This window comes from Lynx rufus, unplaced genomic scaffold (genome assembly GCF_022079265.1).
Source record: "Lynx rufus isolate CCGP_SWC_20201006 ecotype Redwood Valley unplaced genomic scaffold, mLynRuf1.p SCAF_7, whole genome shotgun sequence".
Taxonomy (NCBI): domain Eukaryota; kingdom Metazoa; phylum Chordata; class Mammalia; order Carnivora; family Felidae; genus Lynx; species Lynx rufus.
The window spans coordinates 70,834,356-70,857,530 of NW_025814889.1; the positions used below are offsets into that span (position 1 = coordinate 70,834,356).

General features: G+C 35.9%; 1 protein-coding gene across 1 annotated transcript in view; it reads right to left on the minus strand.

Annotated features, from left to right (window-relative positions):
• The window catches only part of ADAMTS20 (ADAM metallopeptidase with thrombospondin type 1 motif 20), a 171,366-nt gene that overhangs the window by 54,468 nt on the left and 93,723 nt on the right, over positions 1-23,175 (minus strand). Inside the window, exons 22-28 of the mRNA XM_047067167.1 lie at positions 22,713-22,877; positions 21,447-21,566; positions 20,770-20,877; positions 19,672-19,836; positions 19,297-19,587; positions 18,430-18,591; positions 17,095-17,271 (exon numbers count right to left, since the gene is read on the minus strand). Of these exons, the coding sequence (XP_046923123.1) occupies positions 17,095-17,271; positions 18,430-18,591; positions 19,297-19,587; positions 19,672-19,836; positions 20,770-20,877; positions 21,447-21,566; positions 22,713-22,877 (1,188 nt within the window). The remainder of the gene's footprint in view (positions 1-17,094; positions 17,272-18,429; positions 18,592-19,296; positions 19,588-19,671; positions 19,837-20,769; positions 20,878-21,446; positions 21,567-22,712; positions 22,878-23,175) is intronic.

Genomic DNA, 23,175 nt, shown 5'->3' on the forward strand with positions numbered 1-23,175 from the left:
CTCAATAAATAGGTCAGAATGCTAGAAGATGCCTTACAAATTCTAAGGTAAATTTTATTTCACTCATGTGTAGGATCTAAGAAACAAAATAAAAAGATAAGACAAAGGAAAAAAAAAAAAACAACCCTGCACACCAGACTCTTAAATATACAGAACAAAATGGTGGTTGCCAGAGGGAGCGGGTGGGAGAATGGGTGAAAGAGAAAGGGGATTAAGAGGTACAAACTTCCAATTACAAAATACGGAAGCTACAAAAAGTACAGCACACTAATTTGAAAAGATACATGCACCCGTATGTTTACTGCAGCATTACTGACAATAGCCAAGATATGAAAGCAGCCTAAGTGTCCATCCATAGATGAATGGATCAAGACGTTGTGTGTATACACACTGGAATGTTACTCAGCTATAAAAATGAATGAGATATTGCTTTTGCAACAACATGGATGAACCTAGAGGGTGTAACACTAAGTGCAAGAAGTCAGACAGACAAATACCATATGATTTCACTCATATGTGGAATTTAGGAAACAACAAAAAAAAGGAGACAAAAAAAACCCCACTCAAATACAGAGCATTGGTGGCTGCCAGAAGGGAGGTGGGTGGGGAGATGGGTGAAATAGATAAAAAGGATTAAGAGTACACTTATTGTCATGAACACTAATGTATGAAATTATTGAATTGTGTTGCACACCTGAAAATATAACACTGAATGTTAATTATACTTAAAAATTATGGAAAAAAATTGAGGGAAATTATTCTCAAACTAGAATTCTATAGCCATTCAAATTATTAATCAAATATGAAGATTGATTAAAGCTTCAGGTTTACAAGATGGAAAAGTGTTCTGTCTCATTTTTCTTTTTTTTTTTAATTTTTTTTTAATGTTTATTTTTGACAGAGAGAGAGGGAGAGACAGAGCATAGTGGGGGAGGGGCAGAGAGCGAGGGAGACACAGAATCCAAAGCAGGCTCCAGGCTCTGAGTTGTCAGCACAGAGCCCGATGCGGGGCTTGAACTCACAGACCGTGAGATCATGACCTGAGCTGAAGTCGGATGCTCAACTGACTGAGCCACCCAGGCACCCCCTCATTTTTCTAAAGAAGACATGGGTAAAAGTGTTTCAGAGAGTAACTTTCTAAAAAATTTTTAAATGTTTATTTTTGAGAGAGAGACACAGAGCGTGAGCGGGGGAGGGGCAGAGAGACAGGAATCCAAAGTAGCTCCAGGTTCTGAGCTGTCAGCAGAGCCCAACCTGGGGCTGGAACTCAGAAACTGCCAGATCATGACCTGAGCCGCAGTCAGACTCTTAACCGACTGGGCCACCCAGGCGTCCCTAGAGAGAGTAAATTTTAAAAAGAGATCTGTGATGCACGAAAAAGTCGTCAAAATTGAAGATGAGTGAAACGACTTTCACAGGATCAGAGACTGGTACGACAGGGTTAAGTCCAGATGATAGGAGGAAGATTTTATTTTGGAGGGAGATCTCTGCAACAAGTCTAGGTAAAAGGAAATATCTGGGCATTTTAGAAAAAAAAATGTTCATGGAGATTTTACATACCTACCTGTTCAGGCACTTGAAAGAAAGAATAGTGATTGAACGTTAAAAATCTAAGCAAATTTTTAAGCAAAGCTATATTAACTCCAGGGAAATTAAAGAGTTCTGTAAGAAAGGAGTACTTCAAAGTACACTACAGTGTAGACACTGGCAGAAGGTGTAGTATTAACTGAAATTTATTTGGAAGATAGGCTTATAGGATTATAGAATTATTGGTCATTTAAGAGAGTTAAAGTCTTGGGGAGCCTGGGTGGCTCAGTCAGTTGAACGTCCGACAGGTCATGATCTCACGGTTGACGATTTTGAGCCCCGCATCGGGCTCTGTGCTGACAGCTCAGCGCCTGGAGCCTGCTTTGGATTCTGTATCTCCCTCTCTCTCTGCCCTTCCGCGCCAACCCCCCCCCCCCCCGCCCATGCTCTGTCTCAGTCTCAAAAATAAACATTAAAAAAAAAAGTTTGAGAGTTAAAGTCTCAACCTCTATTAAATGAAGCCAATAGGTGATGTTTTTTGATGCATCAAGAAAGAGCAGAAAAAGCCTGTTAATTGGAAATATGGAAGAAAACAAATCAAAGGATTTAAAGATTATTTCTGGGGCAGGAAACACTGTACCAGGAGATAATTTTTAATCAACATTTTAGCACCATATCTTAACTATGTACACGTCACATCAATAAGACTATTCAAAACTATAATCAGTGATATTTGGCTCATTAATGGAGATTAAGGGCAAACTGGAGAGTTGTTTCTAAAGGTATGTTCTAGAGCTCTAGATCCACCCTGTTGGGGACACTAGTAGGTACTTTATAAATACATGGAAGGCATACTTCTTGATTTACTTGTGATATGAAGTTGAGAGAACTTATTTAAAAGTCAGATATGAGATTTAAATTAATAAACTAAAAAAACCCCTCAGATATGAGAATTAAAGAGTAAATGAATTGAGGCTATTAGGGAAGAAATAAAAGTACATCTTGGCTTAAAAATATTTACTGCTAAGGAGAAAATGATTAAGACAATCATCACATGTGATACATATAGGTTTATACTGATGTAGGATTGGTATAAGAAAACTGGGGGACTACTAAAAACAAATTTGAGGGATACCTGGGTGGCTCAGTCAGTTAAGTGTCAAACTCGATTTCAGCTCGGGTTATGATTGCAGGGTCATGGAATCAAGCCCCACAGCAGGCTCCTCACTAAGCATGGAGCCTGCTTAATGTTCTCCTCGCTCTCTTTTCTCTCTCCTCTCTCCTTCCCTCCCTCCCTCTTCTTCTCCCCTCACTCTTGCTAAAATAAAACAAATTTGATGCAATACTGAATATATTGGGTGCAGCATTCACACCAAGGGGGGCATTATTCTTTACAGCTATTCCTTACAGTTGACCATTTTGCTAACAAATTCTAAATGCCAGATTTTGAGAGTAATAACAAAGGAGACCGGGATGGTTAAATAGATACATTTAACCAGGAGAACAGATGAATGGTTGTCTTCAAATATTTGTCCTGTGGAGGAGGAATTTAATACATTCTTACTTCAGTGTGCAGAAGGAATTACAGGTGAATATTTCATATATATCAGTCAGCTCAAAATGAAGACCAATCATACTTTTCCTGTGCTGTGTGGTATGGTCTCCAATGTAAAGATTCGCTAGACATGAAAACTACGTATACTTCAGTTGAGAAAATTGTTGAATTTATGCTTCGTGTAGAAGGATAAAAAAATTGGAATTCTCTCCTAATTTTAAAGATGTGATACCAAAAAAAAAAAAAGAGAATCCAGTGGTTTTCAAATATTTTAAGAATCACAGTTTAACTCTTTAGATATGTATGTAATGGATTGATAAAAAGTCTATTATTTGCTCAAATGAGAAGATGCAAACTTCATACCTGAATTATTGGGCATCTTATTACTGAGCATCTTTGATAAGAATATGCCATTCTTTAGTTCTCAAGAATTATTAAATAAATCTGGTTTATATTGCCTTTTACTATGACATCAATTACCTGAATGAAATCCTGAAGTTATTCCCAGGCTTCAAAATATCAGTTTCTGAGAAAATAGGCTTCCAAAAAGAATCTGCTTTTTATTATAACCACAAGCTAAGATCTAATTTCTCTTTTAAGTTCTCTAGAGTTTTCCTGAGCATTAAAAATATATGAAAAAACATTTTCCCAATGTATAAGTGAGACAAGTTTTCCCCATGTTTTGACTTAAAAACTATAAAATATTCTCATAGTTGGAAAGTGACAAAAATCTAAATATTTCATAAAAAGCAAAAAAATCTCCAAAGCTGTCAATATAAACCATAATCTTAACTGACCTACATTACTGTATCTAAATAAAGGGAATACCTTAATAAAATTGGATATTGGGATGATTTTCATGCATAAATTTATGCATAAATTATTTTCTAGCAAAAATAGCTAGAATTCCTACCAAAATATGCCCACACATTAAAGATGTTGAATTATAATACTAAACCTAAGAACAGAAGCACATTTATGTACTGAACAAGTGAATAAATACTATGTCGAGAAAAACTTGTGAGCAACTGTATATGAAGATCTTTTAAATATGCAATCTGTTTTATCTGAATGAGATAGAGTTGAATTTTGTTCTACAAAAATAACACAGAGGAAAGCTTCATGTAACAGAGCTCTTTCTTCAAGATTTTTGTTGTTGTTCTGCTGCTGTGGGGTGCCCTGTGGATCAACAGAGATAAGGGCCTCTTCCTGGTTTCACCTGAAATTGAGAACTTGCCAATCTCAGCAGAGAGGCTGGCATGGAGGTGGGAGCGCATACGAGCTACTGTGTTTGAGCCTGTTCCCTGACACTTAAGAAATGCCGGGAGTGAGGACGGAGCCATGCCTGATTAATTTCCATATTACTAGACGTGCAAATCTTGCCAAAGCCCAGAAATCAACAGTAAAGAACTTTCCATCAGATGGAAAAATAGGAACTCTCTGGTGGCAGAATAGGGAGTCATTTTTTATTAATGTGGGAGTATAAATTTCCTTTTATTCTTTCATTCTCCTAAAAATCTATCATTTACACAATATAATTTGCATCTTAGTTTACACTATCTTTAATTCTTACCCTATACTTAATGGTCTAATTAATCATACAAAATGGTTTCTGGTTCTACCTATCAATTATATTTGGGTTTAGGATAAAATCTACTGTAACAGAAGAAAACTTTCATAAATAGATGTTTATACCCTGAAAAAAATTACAAGCTAGTAATAGAAATGATACTACTGTGAGTCTTGTTCTGACAATTTTAATAATTGCACCAAAGTTACGTTCCACGGAAATCTAAATGTTTGATACAATATTTTCATTTATGTATATTTTGGAACTAGTGTTGGAACTATAGTATTTGCTGTTAAATAAAATCCCATTAAAAGGAACATTTGTCCCAAAAATAAATGATAATCATCTCTACCTGTTGTAATGAGCATTGGGTATTGTATGTAAGTGATGAATCACTAAATTTTGTACTTGAAACTCATATTGTATGCTAACTGGAATTTAAATAAAAACTTGAGGAAAAAACAAAAAAAATATAGCTAAAAAAAGGCATTTATATCTGCCCAACTTTTTAGCCTTCTCTAAAATTCTTACATGACTCATATTTTTATCAGCTCATAAAATGTTTAATTTATAATTCGCATAAAGGCTTATTTCATATTTAGTTTACATAATTAATATATTTAGATTTCAAATCATATTGAAAAGAGCCAAGTAAAACCAATATTTGTCATAAAAGAATTTCAACTTGCTTCAATATCTAGTTTGTTTTCATTGCTTTTTCTTAATCTTGGATTTTTCGTACTCCGTCATTAAAATCATTTCCAGATAGTAAGCAACAGCAGTACGTTTATCAGTATATTGATATATTAAATACTTGTGTGCTTTAATAAAATAAAAATGCTACAAAATGTCTACCTTCCAAGTCAAGACACAGGATATTAAGACTTCCAAAGCCTTCCATGTGTGTCTGACAACAGCACCCTTCCCTCCTTTTTTAGGGACAACTGCAACCCCTAGTGTTTATTAATTATATCCTTCCTTTTCTACATAGTTTTAAAATTATGTCTGTTGTACTTGTAAAGTTTCAAACTGGAAAGGAAAACCACTGTATTATGAAATATGAATTATATTATACAAATTAGCCCTTATACAATTGTGGGAGGGGATGAGGAAGGAGAAGTCCAAAAAGGATCAGAAAAACTAACCAACAATATTTGGTATTATTAAGATGTCAGAGCTGGCAGGATGCTAGGCACTTCCAGCTACTAGAAGTACAAAGAGGCTTGGTGGAAAATTCCAAGGAAGGTTATTGGCTCTTGGGGATATTGCTTCATGTGTAATATGCATGTAAATTTCCTCCATATATTCTATAGTCTGGTAACTCACTTCCTTTTAGTGCTGAATAATATTCCATTGCCTGAATATACCACAATTTATCCACTCACCGACTAAAGGAAATTTTTGTTGCTTCCAATTTTTGGCAATTGTAAATAAAGCTACTGTAAACAAAGTAAGGTTTTTTAGTCTTTACTAGCTGTAAGATGTAATATCTAATCTCCTGATCCATTCCTATTGTTCTCCACTGTAGCAAGTGCTCTGTAAATATCCCTAACACACAGTAACCACCACGTAAATATCTATTGAATGAATTAAATAGAAATTCCCAAAGATTCTAAATGGAAAAGGCTGATAATATCAAGTGTTGACAAGGATGCAGATAACTAGAATTCTCATTCAACCATCCTCAGAAAATATTTACTAAACCCAAGCATGTGCATACACTAAGATTCAACTCCTGTCTACATATCGAACAGGTCTGCATACATGTCGGCCAAAAACACAGGCGAGAAATGTAACAGCATTATTTGTAAGTCTCAAATTTAAAACAACTCTAAATGCTTACCAGCTGGATAACCATATAAATCATATTCGTATGTCAAACAATTGTATACTCATACTAGATTGCAATGACAAATCACAATTACGACATGAATCTCAATTTTGTGACTCTCAATTTATCCAAGTTCTATTCATGTAAGGTTCAAAGGCAGACAAACTTATCTATGATATTTCATGTCTGAATACAGGTTACCCTCATGGGGGGGGGCAGTGACTACAATAGGGTATATGGGGAATTTCTAGGGAGTGGATATTGATTTGGGTGCTGACTACACAGGTGCATTCACTTTGGAAAATTCATCGAACTGGATCTTTAAAATTTTGCTGGATAGGGGTGCCTGGGTGGCTCAGTCGGTTAAGCATCTGACTTCGGCTCAGGTCATGATCATGCAGTCCCTGAGTTTGAGCCCCGTGTCAGGTTCTGTGCTGACAACTCAAGGCCTGGAGCTGCTTTGGATTCTGTGTCTCCCTCTCTGCCCCTCCCCTGCTTGCACTCTCTCAAAAATATTTAAAAAAATTAAAATTTTGCTGGATGTCACATTTCCATAAAAGTTTACTTAAAAAAACCCTAGTCCAAATTGATTTCTCTTATACTAGAGTATAACTTGCTTTAGATCTTATTTCAGATTGTTCAATGTGTTATTAGCCTTATACAGTATTAGGGTTTTTAGCTCTTGAAGTAAAAGAATTATTGGGTAAGTGATATTAAGCAAAATACATCAAGTATTTAGGTAATGGGCCTGAATGACAGCCACCTTACCTATTGTTCCATTTAACTCTAAAAACCGTTTTTTGGTAGTCACTGTTTTTATGCCAAGAAAATTAAATCTTGTTTCTTGACATGTTAACTTGCCATAGCACACGCAGTGAATTCATAGGAGTCTTGATCCAAACCTAGACATTCTACCACCACAATGGTACGCCATACCACAAGATGTAGGATAAACTTAATATGTAAATTGCAGAAGGCTTGAGATTAATGACCTCTCTCCAAACTCTTCTGGTAAAAGAAAGTTTACATTTCTCTTGGTGAAGTCAAGAATATATTCCCTTATGTAAGACTAATACAAAACCAGCTTATGCATCATCAAATGCACCATCAATCTGCAGTTTGTAACCCTAGGGCTCTCAAAGTAACTTCTCGACTGAGAAGACTTGATGGACTTTTCTCTTTATTCTCTGGACAATAAATTTCTTCACAGGATGTTCTCTTGTGTATCTTTTCCTTCCATCCTCCAAATGCCATCTCACCTTTTGACCAAAAATAGTCCCATCAATACCTCTACTGGCTCTTCCTCACAACTTGAATGTTGTAACTATACATATGTAAATAACTGAATGGTCCCTAAATCATCACCCTTAAAAAGATCCCCCTCTTGGACTTCCCATCTCCAACCTGTCTTATTTTCAATGCGCTTATATTTTATGATGATTGTCTGATAATCTTCCTAGAACACAGCTTTCACACCCACTCCAAAAAATTCAATGATTTAATATATTTACAGAATTTTTAAATTTTTAAAAATCTCAAACATGATCCCTATTGATCCTCCATGATAGAATCTCAAGTCGTATTTTTTTCAAGGTTTAAACGCCATTTAGTTCACAGTGTAGTATTAGTTTCATGTGCACAATTTAGTGATTCAACACTTGCATACAACACCCAGTGCTCATCCCAAGTGCCCTCCTTAATCCCCATCACCTATTTAACCCATCTCCCCACCCACCTCCCCTCAGGTAACCATCAGTTTGTTCTGTGAGTCCATTTCTTGGTTTTCCTCTTTTCCCCCTACCCCACGTTAATATTTCTTAAATTCCACATAGAAGTGAAATCACATGGTATTGGTCTTTGATTGCCCAAGTCATGTTTCCAACCCTCCTCTCTGAAATGAGCCACTGTTTCTGGTGTCTGGCATTGCTAAGGAATGGTCTCCTACCCAAGTTCTACCTGTCAAGGCCAATGCCTGCAACTGAAAGTATACTCCCTGACTTCCCCTAACATGTTTCTGCCTTATTTGGGTGTTTTTTTTTGTTGTTGTTGTTTTTTGCATGAACTGTGAGAGTCCCTTGAGAAGATATATCTTTAGTTTTCTACAATTCCTAACCTAGTGCCTGATACAGACAGCCTTTTAATGATCTTGAATGGATAGAGGATTTTTTTTTTTTTTTGGCAGTTCAGTGCACCCATTCCCTTCATAGTTACTTCCACAATCTGAGTTTCCCTGGGTCACTACTGCAAAATAAAAACCCATGAAAATAAAAATTCAGGACAGTCTTAGAAGATCACTTTAGAACTTCGTTAACAACTGGTAGAACTTATATGGGCTACCAGAAACTTTGCAGTATTTCATCTCTCACAAATATATATCATGATGTAGGAGACTTAGTACAAAGGTCCCATTACAATATGATGTGATAAAGTACCTTCTTAAACACATCCTACTAGATTTAGGGTTAAGGCAAATTGGTGCAGGAGCTTAAGAATAATCTTGGGGATGGGAGAGGGAGTACAACCAGGAAACAGATGGTTTCTATGGAAATAAAGGTAACTCCAATCTGCTGTAATTAGGAAGTTTTAGGGAGGTTACTAAACTTTAGATAGTCATAGATTTCTTTTTTTTTTTTTTTTTTAAATCCACCGTGGAAACCTTTTTTTTTTTTTTAATTTTTTTTTCCAACTTTTTTTTTTTTATTTATTTTTGGGACAGAGAGAGACAGAGCATGAACGGGGGAGGGGCAGAGAGAGAGGGAGACACAGAGTCGGAAACAGGCTCCAGGCTCCGAGCCATCAGCCCAGAGCCTGACGCGGGGCTCGAACTCACGGACCGCGAGATCGTGACCTGGCTGAAGTCGGACGCTTAACCGACTGCGCCACCCAGGCGCCCCATAGATAGTCATAGATTTCTATGAGGCATGAAGTCTTTTACAAGTCTGAGGTGGCAAGGTGATTCAACGGAGCACCAACAAAATTTCTTACAATTTGTTTATATTTGTTTGCCAACCTGACATGTAACCTACTTTAGGTATCCTGATGGATCTCTCTGCCATTCTGCTTTGGGTACCACCTGCAGTTCATACCTGCCCACTCAAGATGATAAGTGGATTATATGTATAGACCCAACACTCAGTCATGACAAACCTTTGTTTTAGGCCCACAGAGTTTTGTTGGCTGTGTTCAAATTAGTAATTCGTCTTTACGAGCCCCTTTGATAATCCATTACAAAAAGGCTTGTTCCAAATTTTTCTATAATGAGTGTAATACCTACTACTTTAAAAAACAGACCCATAATTTTTCCTTTAGACACCTAAGAATGGAAGAAAGAGCAATGGTTTTTGGAAGTTTCTTCTTCTTAGAACATTTTTAAACATCTGAAGTGTTTCTAGTATTATGTGATTTGTTACCATAAATATGTCAACTATCAAATTTTTCAAATTTTTGAAGTTTTCAAGCAAAATTTTCTGATCTGTTTAAATGGCATCCAAATCTTTTGAAGTTTGAGTTTTAACACTATTTGGTAAAGCAAAAATACAAAGTTACAAAACACCACAAGAATCATCCAATTAAAAATGGGCAGAGCACCTGAAGAGACATTCTTCCTAAGATGACCAACAGGCACATGAAACAATGTTCAATATCGCTTATCAGGGAAATCAGATCAAAACCACAAGGAGATGTCACCTTACACTTATCTTTTTGATACAAGTCTTTGGTAAGTGTTGGCTCAGGCATGGAGAAAAAGGAACCCTTGTAAACTGATGCAGCCACCGTAGAAAATAGTATGGAGGGTCCTTGAGAGATTAAAATAGAACCACCATAAGATCTGGTTATTCCACTATTGATAATTGTTCCCTCCAAAATGAACATATTAATTCAAAAAGCTATATGCATCCTTATGTCTATTGAAGCATCTACAACAACCAATACATAGAAGCTACCTAAGTGTCCATTGATGGATAAAGATGTGGTACATACACACAATGGAATATCACTCTGCCATAAAAAGGGTAAGATCTTGCCATTTGTGACAACATGGAGGGATCTAGAAGGTATCATGCTAAGCCAAAGAAGTCAAGGGCAAATGTTATCATACTTATATGTGGAATCTTAAAAGCAAAACTACTAAGCAGAAACAAACCCATAAATACAGAGGGCAAACCATGACTGCCTGAGGGGAAAGAGGCAAAATGGGTGAAAGGAAGTAGTGGGTATTGGCTTCCAATTATGGAATGAAGAAGTCCCTCAGATAAGCAATATAGTCAATAGCGTTATAATAGCACTGTATGTGACAGGTCATAGCCACACTTGTGGTGAGCACAGCACAGTATAGAGCTGTAGAATCATGGTAGTGTACTCCTGAACCAATACCCTGTGTCCACTCTACTGAAATAAAGCAAAATTACAAACTTGAAAAATATAGAATTCATTCTAGTACTTTTCAAGAGCTGAAAGACATTATAGAAAGTGAAAATTTGTTACAATTTTTTGTATAATCGGTAATTATACTTAAAGTCAGTTACTAATATACAACAGAAACACCCAGTGATAAACTTTTTTCTGTAAGAAGGTATGTATTTCCATGAAATAATTTTTTCAGCTATGGAAGCTACGGAAGTCACATATTGGGATAAACCAGAGTTTTGAACTTCTGTAACAGTGTTGAACCAAGATTTTCAAAACTAATGAAACACCATCCTACTTTTTTATTTTGAGCTAGCACAAGCAGGGAAGAGGCAGAGAGAGAAGGAGACAGAGAATCTCAAGAAGGCTCCATGCTGCCAAAGCAGAGCCCAGTGTGGGGCTGGAACCCACAAAGCCATAAGATCATGACCTGAGCTGAAACCAAGTCAGATGCTTAACTGAGCCAGCCAGTACTCCCTTAAATTTTTTTTTTTTAATTCCAGTCTCATTAACAAAGTGTTACATTCATTTCAGGGATACAATAGAGTGATTCAACAATTCCATACTTCATCCAGTGCTCATCACAAGGGCACTCCTTAATCCCCATTATCCTACCCCTTTTTAAAAATGAAATTACTCCTGAGGCGCCTGGGTGGCTCAGTCAGTTAAGCATCCAGCTTCGGCTCAGGTCATGATCTCCCAAGTCCGTGAGTTCAAGCCCCACGTTGGGCTCTGTGCTGACAGCTCAGAGACTGAAGCCTGCTTCAGATTCTGTGTCTCCCTCTCTCTTTGCCCCTTCCCCCCTCCCCCCCTCCAAAAAAAATAAACATTAAGAAAATATGCATTTAAAGAAATAAAAATGAGATTACTCTAACAGTTTTATAGATTTGTAATGTATTTGAGAAATGTTACCTAGGATCAAAATAGAAAACAGTCTAGAAAATGTCAAAGAGACTCTTTACAACATTAATGTCAAAACCTTTGTTGTTCCTGTGATTATATAGGAACTAAAATGGTTTTCTCAAACTACTGAAAGTTGACAAATACAATTAGGGTACCTCATTGCACTAATATTAACAATGCCTATATATCCTACATAAACAGAATCAGAGTACAGAGATATTGTAGAGTACTGAGAGTATGTTCTTATAAAACATCTAAAAATCTATTTCCAGAGATTCTTAACCATTCCAACCATTATGTCTGGGAACACAGAATTATCAACACATGTCCATTTTAATATAGATGTGTAAAGAAAAACAGAATATCACCATTTCATGGGTTTTTTGTTAGAGTTAACATTCTAACTTCATTCAGTATAAAACACAAGTCTCTTATGATCTCATCAGTATATACCTACTTAAATTTTTTCTAGGTTTTCCATTTTAAACTTACAAGGCCCATTTGTGTCTCCAAGATTATCTTCATACCATCCTCTATCTTGGCGCATGCTCTCCCTTTTGGTGAGGCATGAAAGCCACCTACATCAAGGAGGCAGATGCCCAAATTATGCAAAAACAATTCTCACATAGGGACTTAGGACACCACGCATTTCTTGCCAGGCTATAATGAAATATATCCTACTAGTTAGGCTTTCTAGAAAAATCTGTCAAAATTATGTTCTCAAGTACAATCCTCATCACTAATTATTGGATAATTACAGTGTATTAAGGTCCCAGTATTATGAGTCTGCAATATTATAAATCACATAGTTACTGAAATGAAAGAGGAATCCAATTCTGCATTCTGACCATTTGTTTATGTAGTACATTCATCACTAAACTGAAAACTTCTTGTATGCAGGGATTGTGCCTGATTTATCTCGTGCCCAGTGTCTAACCTGTAGGGGATGCACATTACCTTGGTGACAGCCCATGATGTATAGTAGAAAGATATAGCAACAAATGGAAACAGTTTAATACTTCCTGATAAAGTATGTTCAACTATAACATGGAATAAAATAGGTTTCCAGCTTTTTACTACGGTTATGTAGATCTTTTCCAAATATAAGAAAATAAATTACTATAGTTTTACTGAATTCTCCACTCCACAAAGAATTGACAGTTTCTTGAACCATTTCCCAACACATTACCTTTCCCCTGGCCGCTGCTGGCCTTAGGGAGAGGCAGTAACAAGTTTCTTTCATCCAGAGTGAGAGCCCCAGAGGAAGAAGCCTCCCAATCCCTGCCCTGAGACCCTCAACGTTCTTTTGTTACAGGAGACTGTGAACTTGACAGTACAGATTTACTAGGTATATGCTGGTACCACATGCTCATTGCTAAAAGTGCTTCTCTGGGTTGCATTCTCTGTCACATTAGAGATTACAGATACAAGCCTCTGTATACATTTAAAAAAAGAAACACTTTGGGAGAAAGTCCTAGAATCTAGAAGATTCAAATATCAAGCTGTCTTTTTTTAATGAGTTGTCTCGTGGGAGTGCCTGGGTGGCTCAGTCGGTTGAGCGTCTGACTTCAGCTCAGGTCATGATCTCACAGCTCTGTGAGTTCGAGCCCCGCATTAGGCTCTGTGCTGACAGTTCGGAGCCTGGAGCCTGCTTCCCATTCTGTGTCTCCCTCTCTCTCTGCCCCTAACCCACTTGCATTCTGCCTCTGTCTCTCTCAAAAATAAACATTAAAAAAAATTTTTTTTTAATGAGTTGTCTCGTTTTTGGAGGAAAAAACAATTCTTAACAAAAAGACAAAAAATAAGTTCTTTAGTTCTGTTGGATCATTAACCCTAGAACACAATGGGATGCCTATTTTCTTACCAAACATGACTTCATTTTATGTAGAGAATAAAAGCATTCTAGGAAAATGAACCCGTTAAAAGAGATAATGGGAAAATAAGTTATTATGAATTTACTTAAAGGGCATTTGCTAGAACAGTTTGACTACATATGTAACATTAATAGACATGCAACAGAAGAGAAAAACAAAACTTTTACTCACCTTTTAAGGACCATCTTGGTCATGAGCACATCTATTTTTTACTAAATAATGTGACACCATAAATTTTTATTGTTTATAATATATAGAAATATAAAAACTTCTAGTATTTAAAACTGATAGCTTAACAATAGATCTGTTTTTAAAATGCCAATGTTAGTTTCTAACAGATTTAAAATATTAATAGCTTAAAACTCAAATTATTAACACCATGTACTATTCAACAATTAAATGTTTAATAAGAAATTAATGATTTGTTAATTTAAGAAAAACAGCACCAAGAGAAAAGAGGCTTTCATTACAATACAGGATCTATTCAGAGACTTAAAACATTTCAGGTATTGATCCAAGTAGTAAAAATACAACATACATACGAATTATGCAAAGCACAAAGCCACAACACATGTCATTAATAAACAAGGGTTAAAATAGAATCATTTCACATGGACTAATCACAAAAATAGTCATTAAATTAACAGACATATGTTAAGATTTATTTCTTTAATCATGCTCATAAATTACAAGATTTTCCACAAGATGGAGCAAATCTAAATGTGTATTTACAACTTTCTTCCTAGTCACATTTAAATGATTTAACACTTTACAATTTTACTTTAAAATGAAACGTTTGAGATTTCATGTCATTCCTGTATGTATATGTATACATATACACACACATTTGTAATTTTCTAACCTAGTGTATAGGATCTGCTGAAATTAAAGTTACCCTTGAAAGAACATTAACCTGATATGTTAATAAGAGGTATTCTGAAGTTTGGCTAATATGTAGCAACACAAAGAGGTAAAAGGTTATATCTAGTTCTAACAACAACAACAACAACAACAACAAAAACCATTTCAGATCCCTTAAACTCTTTTAATATAAAAGGCTAATTTAAGGAATAAAATTCTTCATATAATAAAAGAAATCCAGGCACTTTAATATGTGTGTACTTTATACCTATAAAAAGTGAATAAATAAGTTTGTAAAAACTCTGATATAAACATTGTGATTTAAAAATTTTCATCTTCAATTTCTGAGAAAAAGACACTACGATTCCTCACTAGTGCAGAGTCTGAATTATTCAGTGAGATCCTTTTGGAATAGACACGCAGTAATGAAGAACTGTGTACTTCTGTGTTACTTTTTTGTAACTGGGTATTTTCTTGGTTATTGGTTTTTGTGAGGCTGAAAAAGTTATCCATGCACACAACCTTACTGAACATTCAGGTTTCTCACTTACAATTTACATACAAAAAGAGCATGACACAAATATATCGGAATACAGTATTAGATGACTTCCAACACAATATATAAACATTGTGTGATACTGTATACCTTAGACTTACACAACGTTCTATGCCAATTGTATCTCAAAGCTGGAAAGAAATTGTGTAAATACGATACCGAGTATGTAGAGAAGGCTGACAAACCTCGTAGGAGGTTTTAAAATACTGAAGAATGAAAAACACTGAAAACTGACCCCAAATGAATATTTATAATTCTAATAGTCTATAACTTTCAGTATTTTATGCTAAATTTAAAAAGCATTATGTTTATTACATAGAGCAGGCATCAGCAAACTTTTCCCAAAAGGGGCCAAACAGTAAATATTTCAGGCTTTAAGAGCCAGTCTCTATTACAATAACTGTAGTACCAAAAGCAGCCATGGGTAATACTTTGAAAACAAAAAAGTGTGGATGACTGTTCCTATAAAACTTATTTACAAAAATAGGCAATAGGCCAGATTTGATCTATGGGCCATAGTCTGCTGACCCTCAAACAAAAAATGTCACTGAAACAATTTTAGGTACTTCGGAAATAAATGCCATTACAATTTAACCCTCTAAGTGGTTAGGAGTCTGCTTTCCGAATTGGGACAAAACTCCAAGAAACAATCCATAGCCTTATTAAGAACTAGGCTTGTAATGTCAAAAAAATGAAGGACACCATAACAGATCTAGTAAAGAGAAGGTGAATTTCCACTAAGATAGTTGACCTAAAAAGGTGTGAGTTCCTATATTATTTCAAATCTCTCCAACTAGACTATAAAACTCCATAGGAGTAAGAAATCGGTCTTGATTTCTGTTACACTACCTGGATATAGATGGTCAATATTTTACTAAGTAAATATGTGAATGCCTTCTATGGCAAAATAGGTTTACGTTAGTTCCAACAAAGTGATGCAGCAGTTTAAGATCCTCCTATAATGTTAAACTTTCCTGTCGTTTTCCATCAGTCACACTGACTACAGAGAGGCATTTCAGCCTGAACTAGAACTTGACCTACTCTTCTAATAGGAATTGGAACTTTTGTTCTTATCACATTGTAAAGCTTTGACTTGGGGAAAGCAAACCAAGTGCAGACATCAGGGTTGGATCATAAAGCCAGAGTTATAATTATTTTCCAAGTAAAGAACTGTAGAGCTTTATAGAGACAGACTCACAACAGTTCTTCAGTTGGAAAAAGTATACTTGATTGTTCATGATTTAAAATATGAAAGGTGACCAAAATGTTCATTTCAACATATTTATATATTAATTATTCTTCAAAGCCTGGATATTTGAAATATACTTAAATAAACCAGTCATGAACAATACTTATGAATTTTGTCTATGGCTTCAAAAAAAAAATAAATTAAAACATCCCCAAAACGTAACTCCACACAGTGGAAGATTCATATAAATTACTATACAAATATTTTTCTGTGATGTATGTAACAAACTTTAACAATTCACTTTAAATTTCTCTTTTAATATTTTCACATTTCCAAACAAAATACTAAGTTTAACAATGATAAAAAAAGACAGTTTTAAAGAATGTTATTTGCTTTTGGATCAGTTACTAGACATTGACAGACAAAAGCCACGTACAGTTATACACTTAAACAAGACACAGCCTTAATTTGCCATTGTAACAAGCACAATGTTAACATTATTTACAAATGTATACAGTGAAACAATTATAATTAGAGGACAAGCCAAAGATGTACTGGAGGAAAATATGTCCATTAGAATAGTGCTATGGTTCAAAATTCACTTGTAAAAAAATAAATACATCTAAGATTATATATATTACATTACTTGAAACTGAATGGATTCTTCTTCCAAACTATCAAATTTAGTAACATAAGCCAAGATGGCCAGTGATCTGCTTAAAAAATAAGATAGAGTGTGCACCACAATGTATAAAGAAATTAAGGTAAAAGGGTCACAGTAAAACACAACAAAATGGACAAAAATAAGAACACTATCGTACCGACTTCCATGGTCCCCGATGCCATGATACGTCACCAGGGCAAGCATGCACATGACACTGCACCACACTAGGTGGCTTGCTTAAGATCTCACAGTTTTGCTCTTGTGACATTTGGCCATTGGGAAACTGACATATTACGAATCTTGATTTTATTCCTCCTCCACATGTTTGTGTACACTAAAAATAAGAAAATTCAAAACTATGTGGTTTGAAAGACAGTATTATATTGCTTAATTCACTGTTTCATACCTAAGTCGTAATGCTAGAGTTTTCTTCCTGAGTAAAAAAGTGTTAGTTCTATAATTAACACTTATATGAGAATTATACCATAAGATGTTGCATTAAGATATCAAGGGTCTATAAGGTAGACAAGTCAAATAAAACTGATTTAATAATTAACTACATAATTTATGGTAGCCTATCAATAGATACCTGGCTAGCCATGAAAGCTAATAAGATCTAAATTTGTAAACAGGGAAAGATGTTCAGTATGTGCTACATGACAACAGCAGGGGGCAAAGAAGCCCATGTAATAGGCTTCTATTTGTGGAACCCACGCAAGAAGAAAAGTCTGGAAGGAAATGTATCAAAAGTTAAAAGTTCTCATCTCTTCGTAATTTCTCATATCGTTTGAGTTTTTACAATGAGCATGCCTAAAGTCAGGAGTAAAAATATCATTTTCATTTTGGAAATGGTAAAAGAACTTTTTAAAATGTACTCGATATTGGCACCTGTTCAGAAATGTATCTTTAATCAATGATTTCCAAATACTCTGGGAAAATATATACTAAAACCCATTAAAAATATTTGACTAGGTGGTTTATTTTGTTCATCTAAAGCCAATATAAGTCTTATTCTTTTTCATGCATAATATAGGTGGAATTAGTATTCATTACAATGGCTTTAAAAATTATTCTTCCTATCTCCAGTGTCTAGAGGAATGTCAGCGCATGAAGTGCTTGACAACTGACCACCTTCTGCTCAGAAAATTCACTAAATGAATGGCTCAGTAATAACACACGAGCATGGCCAATGTAGCAATCTAATTTTCTATCTTTAGATCAACCATATTTTCTAAGAAAATAATATACTAGTTTTAGAAAGGTATTAGTTTCAGACATATTGGCATGCATAGGAGATTCTGTTAAAAAATCTGGACTAGTTTCCTATTGCAAATGAGTGATTTAGTCTATTAGAAGAACTTGATTTTACTAAAAATAAATCTTTCTGTATAGTATAGTGAAGTTATATCATCCAACAGGAACAGGGTGAAGTACTCAACTTTCAGTCTTCAGAGATGTTATCATCTCTGCAAGTTTAGAAAATGGGACTTACTTCTCCCCAGCTTCCAAAGTTCCACCGCGGACAAGGTCCTGAATCGCAGCGCTTGGACTCTGGGGGCCTCGCGGCCGCATCGCAGTAACTGGCACTCCGTCCGTTTTCATCCTGGCAGACCACGACTCTGTGCTGCACGCCTCCCGCACAGCTACTGGAGCACTGACAAGGAGGACACACACACACACCGGAGACACCGCAGCGTCAAATTACACGGTGAAAAGGCATCGGCATTCTGACTCTCCATTCTAAAATCCCCATCACTGGGACAATCTCAATCGAGAAACTCTGCCAGAAACATGAGCGTACTTGAATTTGTCGATGAAAAGGTGCAACAGTAAAGCTGGCAAGAGCAAATTCACCCCGTTCCTGGGTGTGAAGTAAAAAGGAATTAAAGTTTTAAGATCTCACTAGGAAGGAATTTAAAAAAAAAAGAAAAAGATTAAGTCTCTCAGCTTTGATATTGCTATTTTTTTGTCTCCTAACTTTTATGTAAAATAGGAGCTATAATTGCCTTTTGTAGTTTCATGATTTTATACCAGCTTACTGCACTCTTCACGTAATTTCTAGGTTTGATTTTTCTTCACAGTCTTAACCTATTAGAAGCTTCTTTTTATTATAATGCACTCCAACCAGATTGTTTTTAAGTGCATTCTTCTGTAATCATAATATCTCATTAGTGTATAATTCAATAAGAACTCTGGGGATTTGTAATTTGCATCAAAAATCGCTTAATCCTTTTACGATTTAAACTATTGATCTTCAGATAAATTTAGCATTAAAAGTATTTGATGTCATTACATACCTATCTGTTAAAAGGCTATAACAAAATTACAGAATTAATATAACTCAATAGAGACGGCTTACTGATCCCCACGGTCCTGTTCTCCATTGATTTCCGCTGATTGACAGATGGACCCTCTGATTTTGATTATCTTCTGGTTTGTGAGTTAATGGAAAATTCCTGCCTGGAAAATGGCTTGGCTGCTCAGAGGAACTTGGAAAGTGACTGTACATGGGTGGGCAGGCTGCCAGGTTACATTCTTGTTCGATCAAAGGGCGAATTGCAGGGTCACAGTAATTCTCATTAATTGGCTGATGGTAGTTGATGCATAAAACTTGTCGAGTTGTTTTTCCATGGCCACAGGAAGCTGAACACTGATCACAAATTTAGCCAACATTTGTAACGTAGTAAATTATATTATACTAAATATTAATTTTTTTTCTCCTAAAAATACTTACAGGTGACCAATTCCCAGTTTGCCACTCTCCACAAGGGTTAAAACAGACAGATATTTCAGCAGGTCGGGGTAAATGGGCACAATAGGATTCATCTGCTATTCCATCATAAGCATCACGACAGCTTACATAGCGGGCTTGATTACCTCGTCCACAAGACACAGAGCACTTAAAAAAATAAAAGGATTATACCAACAGGTTACATAGTAGCCCTCCCAAGTAGCTTTTGCTCCAACGTCTAAAACATGATGTTTCTTGGAAAAAAATTGTAAACCGAGTCAAGTAGAGTCAGAGCAATGAATCCCCCTGACCAGTTCAGATCATAAATTTCACCAACAAGATATCTGCAGTGAGAACAAGATACTACTTCTTGAGATACTGATTATTATTTGCTAAAAAAGATACAGAAAACATTTCATAAGACAGCTTATTTTAGGGGTGCATGGGTGGCTCAGTCAGTCAAGCATCCAACTTTGGCTCAGGTCATGATCTCAGTCTGTGAGTTCGAGCCCCACATGGGGCTCTTGCTGACAGCTCGGAGCCTGGAGCCAGATTCAGAATCTGTGTTGCCCTCTCTCTGCCCCTCCCCCACTCATATTCTGTCTCTCTCTCAAAAATAAACAAAAATTTAAAAGTCAGCTTACTTTAAGTAACTTTAAACACCTAACAGAGTCTAAATGATCCCATAAATTATCCAGAGAATACGTGAAGCTTACAAATATAGCTTCTAAGTAAGATTAAAGCAAACCATATACTCCAAAGACATTAACATTTTCAGTCTAGAAAAACATGAAAATGTGGATAGCTTAAATGAAGGCTGATAAAAAGCCTAATTTCACACCTGCTTCATATAAATATTATCATTCCCCTTTTGTGGATTAGAAAACAGACCCAGAAAACTTCCATTTCTTGCCCAGAGACACAGCACTCCCAAAAGATACAGCAGGATTTAGCCATTACATCATTTCAGAACCCCACGCCACTCATCAAACTACCTGAGAATGAACGCATAACATTCATTTGGCTAACCTAAAGGAACCATTTTGATGTATTATGGAGGCTTTTAGACAAACACTGTACTTCTTAAAGGATTTCACTTACTGGGGTCCAAGAACCATGTCGCCACTGAGCTATCTTTCCCATGGGAATAGCTGGCAATGAAGTCGCCCCAATTTTAGGAATAACTGGGCAAGGCATAACCGAACAGTCCTGTTCAAAAGAAAAATGCATCTCAAAATATCAGTAAGTTCATCACTCTAATTTATGTTAAGTTCTATACTTCATTTCTTCTTCTGCACGTCTAATTTAAAAAGAGCTGCATTACAAGTTAGTGATGCAAAAGTTTTTATTTTTCAGAAGTACAAAGTACCGTCAAGGGCTCCCAGTGGGTAGTATAAATCTGAATTATAAAGTTTGGATCATCCTGTCTGATGGTTGAAAGAAGCAAAACTAGCACTAAGCTGAAATATCCTGAATGAACATAGAACACTATTTTCAAGTAGTACAAAACACTTTAGAACTTCATATGCACAATAGACACTATCCGTGTGCATTTCAAAGGAAAATACCTAACAAATGAGTGATTCAGTGGCAGATCAAGTGTAAAAAAAGCTACAAAACTGGCAACACCAAAAAAGATAAATTCTCCAACACACAGGTACACAAACATGTTTTCAAGGGATAGAAGTAGGAAAAAAATACGTATGAAGTAAGTTAAATACATGAATCCTCCTGTAACAAGACTTTTTGTTTACTATCCGCGAAGAGGTGTCCTTTACCTGCCTATCACTTGGGCGACTAGCTCCGTGGCACGCTCTGTCATCTAAGACTGCACTGAGTAGCTCATTGACACATTTAACAGCACGCATCTGATACCCTCGTCCACATGTGGCTGTGCACTGAAAGGATAGAAGCACTTATCAAACACCATTGTTCAAAAGTTGTATACGTTTTCTTAATATGGTTAATATACTTCCAGATCTTATTAGTGCTTTACACCAGATTCCACACAAAATCAGCAAATGTAATCCATACATATCATTCCATTTAATATAGATAATAAAATATTGAAGTTAAAATGGACAACTGTTCTATCTTTAAAAAGTTATGTAGGGAGGGCTTAGTTGGTTAAACGTATGACTCCTGATTTCGCCTCAGGTCATAACCTCCTGGTTAATGAGTTCGAGCCTTGCATCAGACTCTGAGCTGACAGTGCAGAGCCTGCTTGGGATTCTCTCTCCCTCCTTCTCTCCCTCTTCCTCCCCGACTTGTGCTCTCTCTCAAAATAAACTTAAAAAAAAAATTCTTAAGTTATGTAAAGTAGTGCCTGGGTGGCTTAGTTGGTTAAGCATCCAACTCCTCATTTTGGCTCAGATCATAATCTTGTGGTCGTGAGGTGGGATGTTCTCTCTCAAAATAAACAAACCAAAAAAAATAAAATAAAAGCTTTGTAAAAATTTCAATAGAGTCTTGATATGTTGGAGGCAGAGTTCATACAATTTAGGAGAACTAAATAATTTTCAAAATCTACCTGGTGTATGTATATATGGCTTTTAATACACTAAATTATCTTCAAAGAGATCATGAAAGATGATCAAGTTGAATGAAGAGGAGACAAGGTTTCCTATCCACGGTGACAACCTGCATGGGTTAATGGGCTGCCCATCTTCATCCAGCCTGACCACTGCTCATCCTGCAAATTCCTAGCTGTTTGGCAAAACTTCTGAACAACAAAACTTAACTCTATCTAAATGCAGTAAAGATAATTTAAGACACAATGAAAATATTTAGAATTTAAACAAAGCTGAAGAATAAATTTGCAGCATTTTAGTGAACAAGTGAAATCAAAAGCAAAGCTGAACTATTTATCACAGCGAAATTGGCACTAAAAAAAATTGTTTAGATAACAGTTCACATTTTAAGGGTATTTTTCCAAGAAGCCAACCCAAATTTAGCTGCATCCATTGAAAGAGTAAAGACACCATAATTGTTCTGCTATTCTATAAAGATGAATTTAACCAGGAAAATCCTTCTCATATACTCACAGAACCCCACGGTCCGACTTGCCAGGAAGCGCACGCGTGAAGCTCACACGGTCTTAGAGACTCAGGTTTGGTTCTTGGATTGCAGAGACCATCACTCAAGTGGTCTTCATTCAGCTGACACCACACCTGCCGCTGTTTTGTTCCTTTTCCACATGTAACATGACACTGAAATACAAGTGATTATTTTCAATATTAGTTAACACAAATACCTAAAAAAAAAAAGATCAATTCACACATTGATATGTACTTGAAAGACCATTCTAAGGACAGTTTCCCTTCACTGCTCCAGAGATATTCAGCAAGTAACATCAGCCACCTCAATCCCACTGCAGCTGTCCATTTGTTCTAGAAAAAGGTACTAAACTTTAGGTTATGTAAATATCTCAGGATACTGTCAACACTGGGACTTTCTTATGAAAATGGTTAGATATTCAACACTAATGTTACCATTGCCAGATAGTAT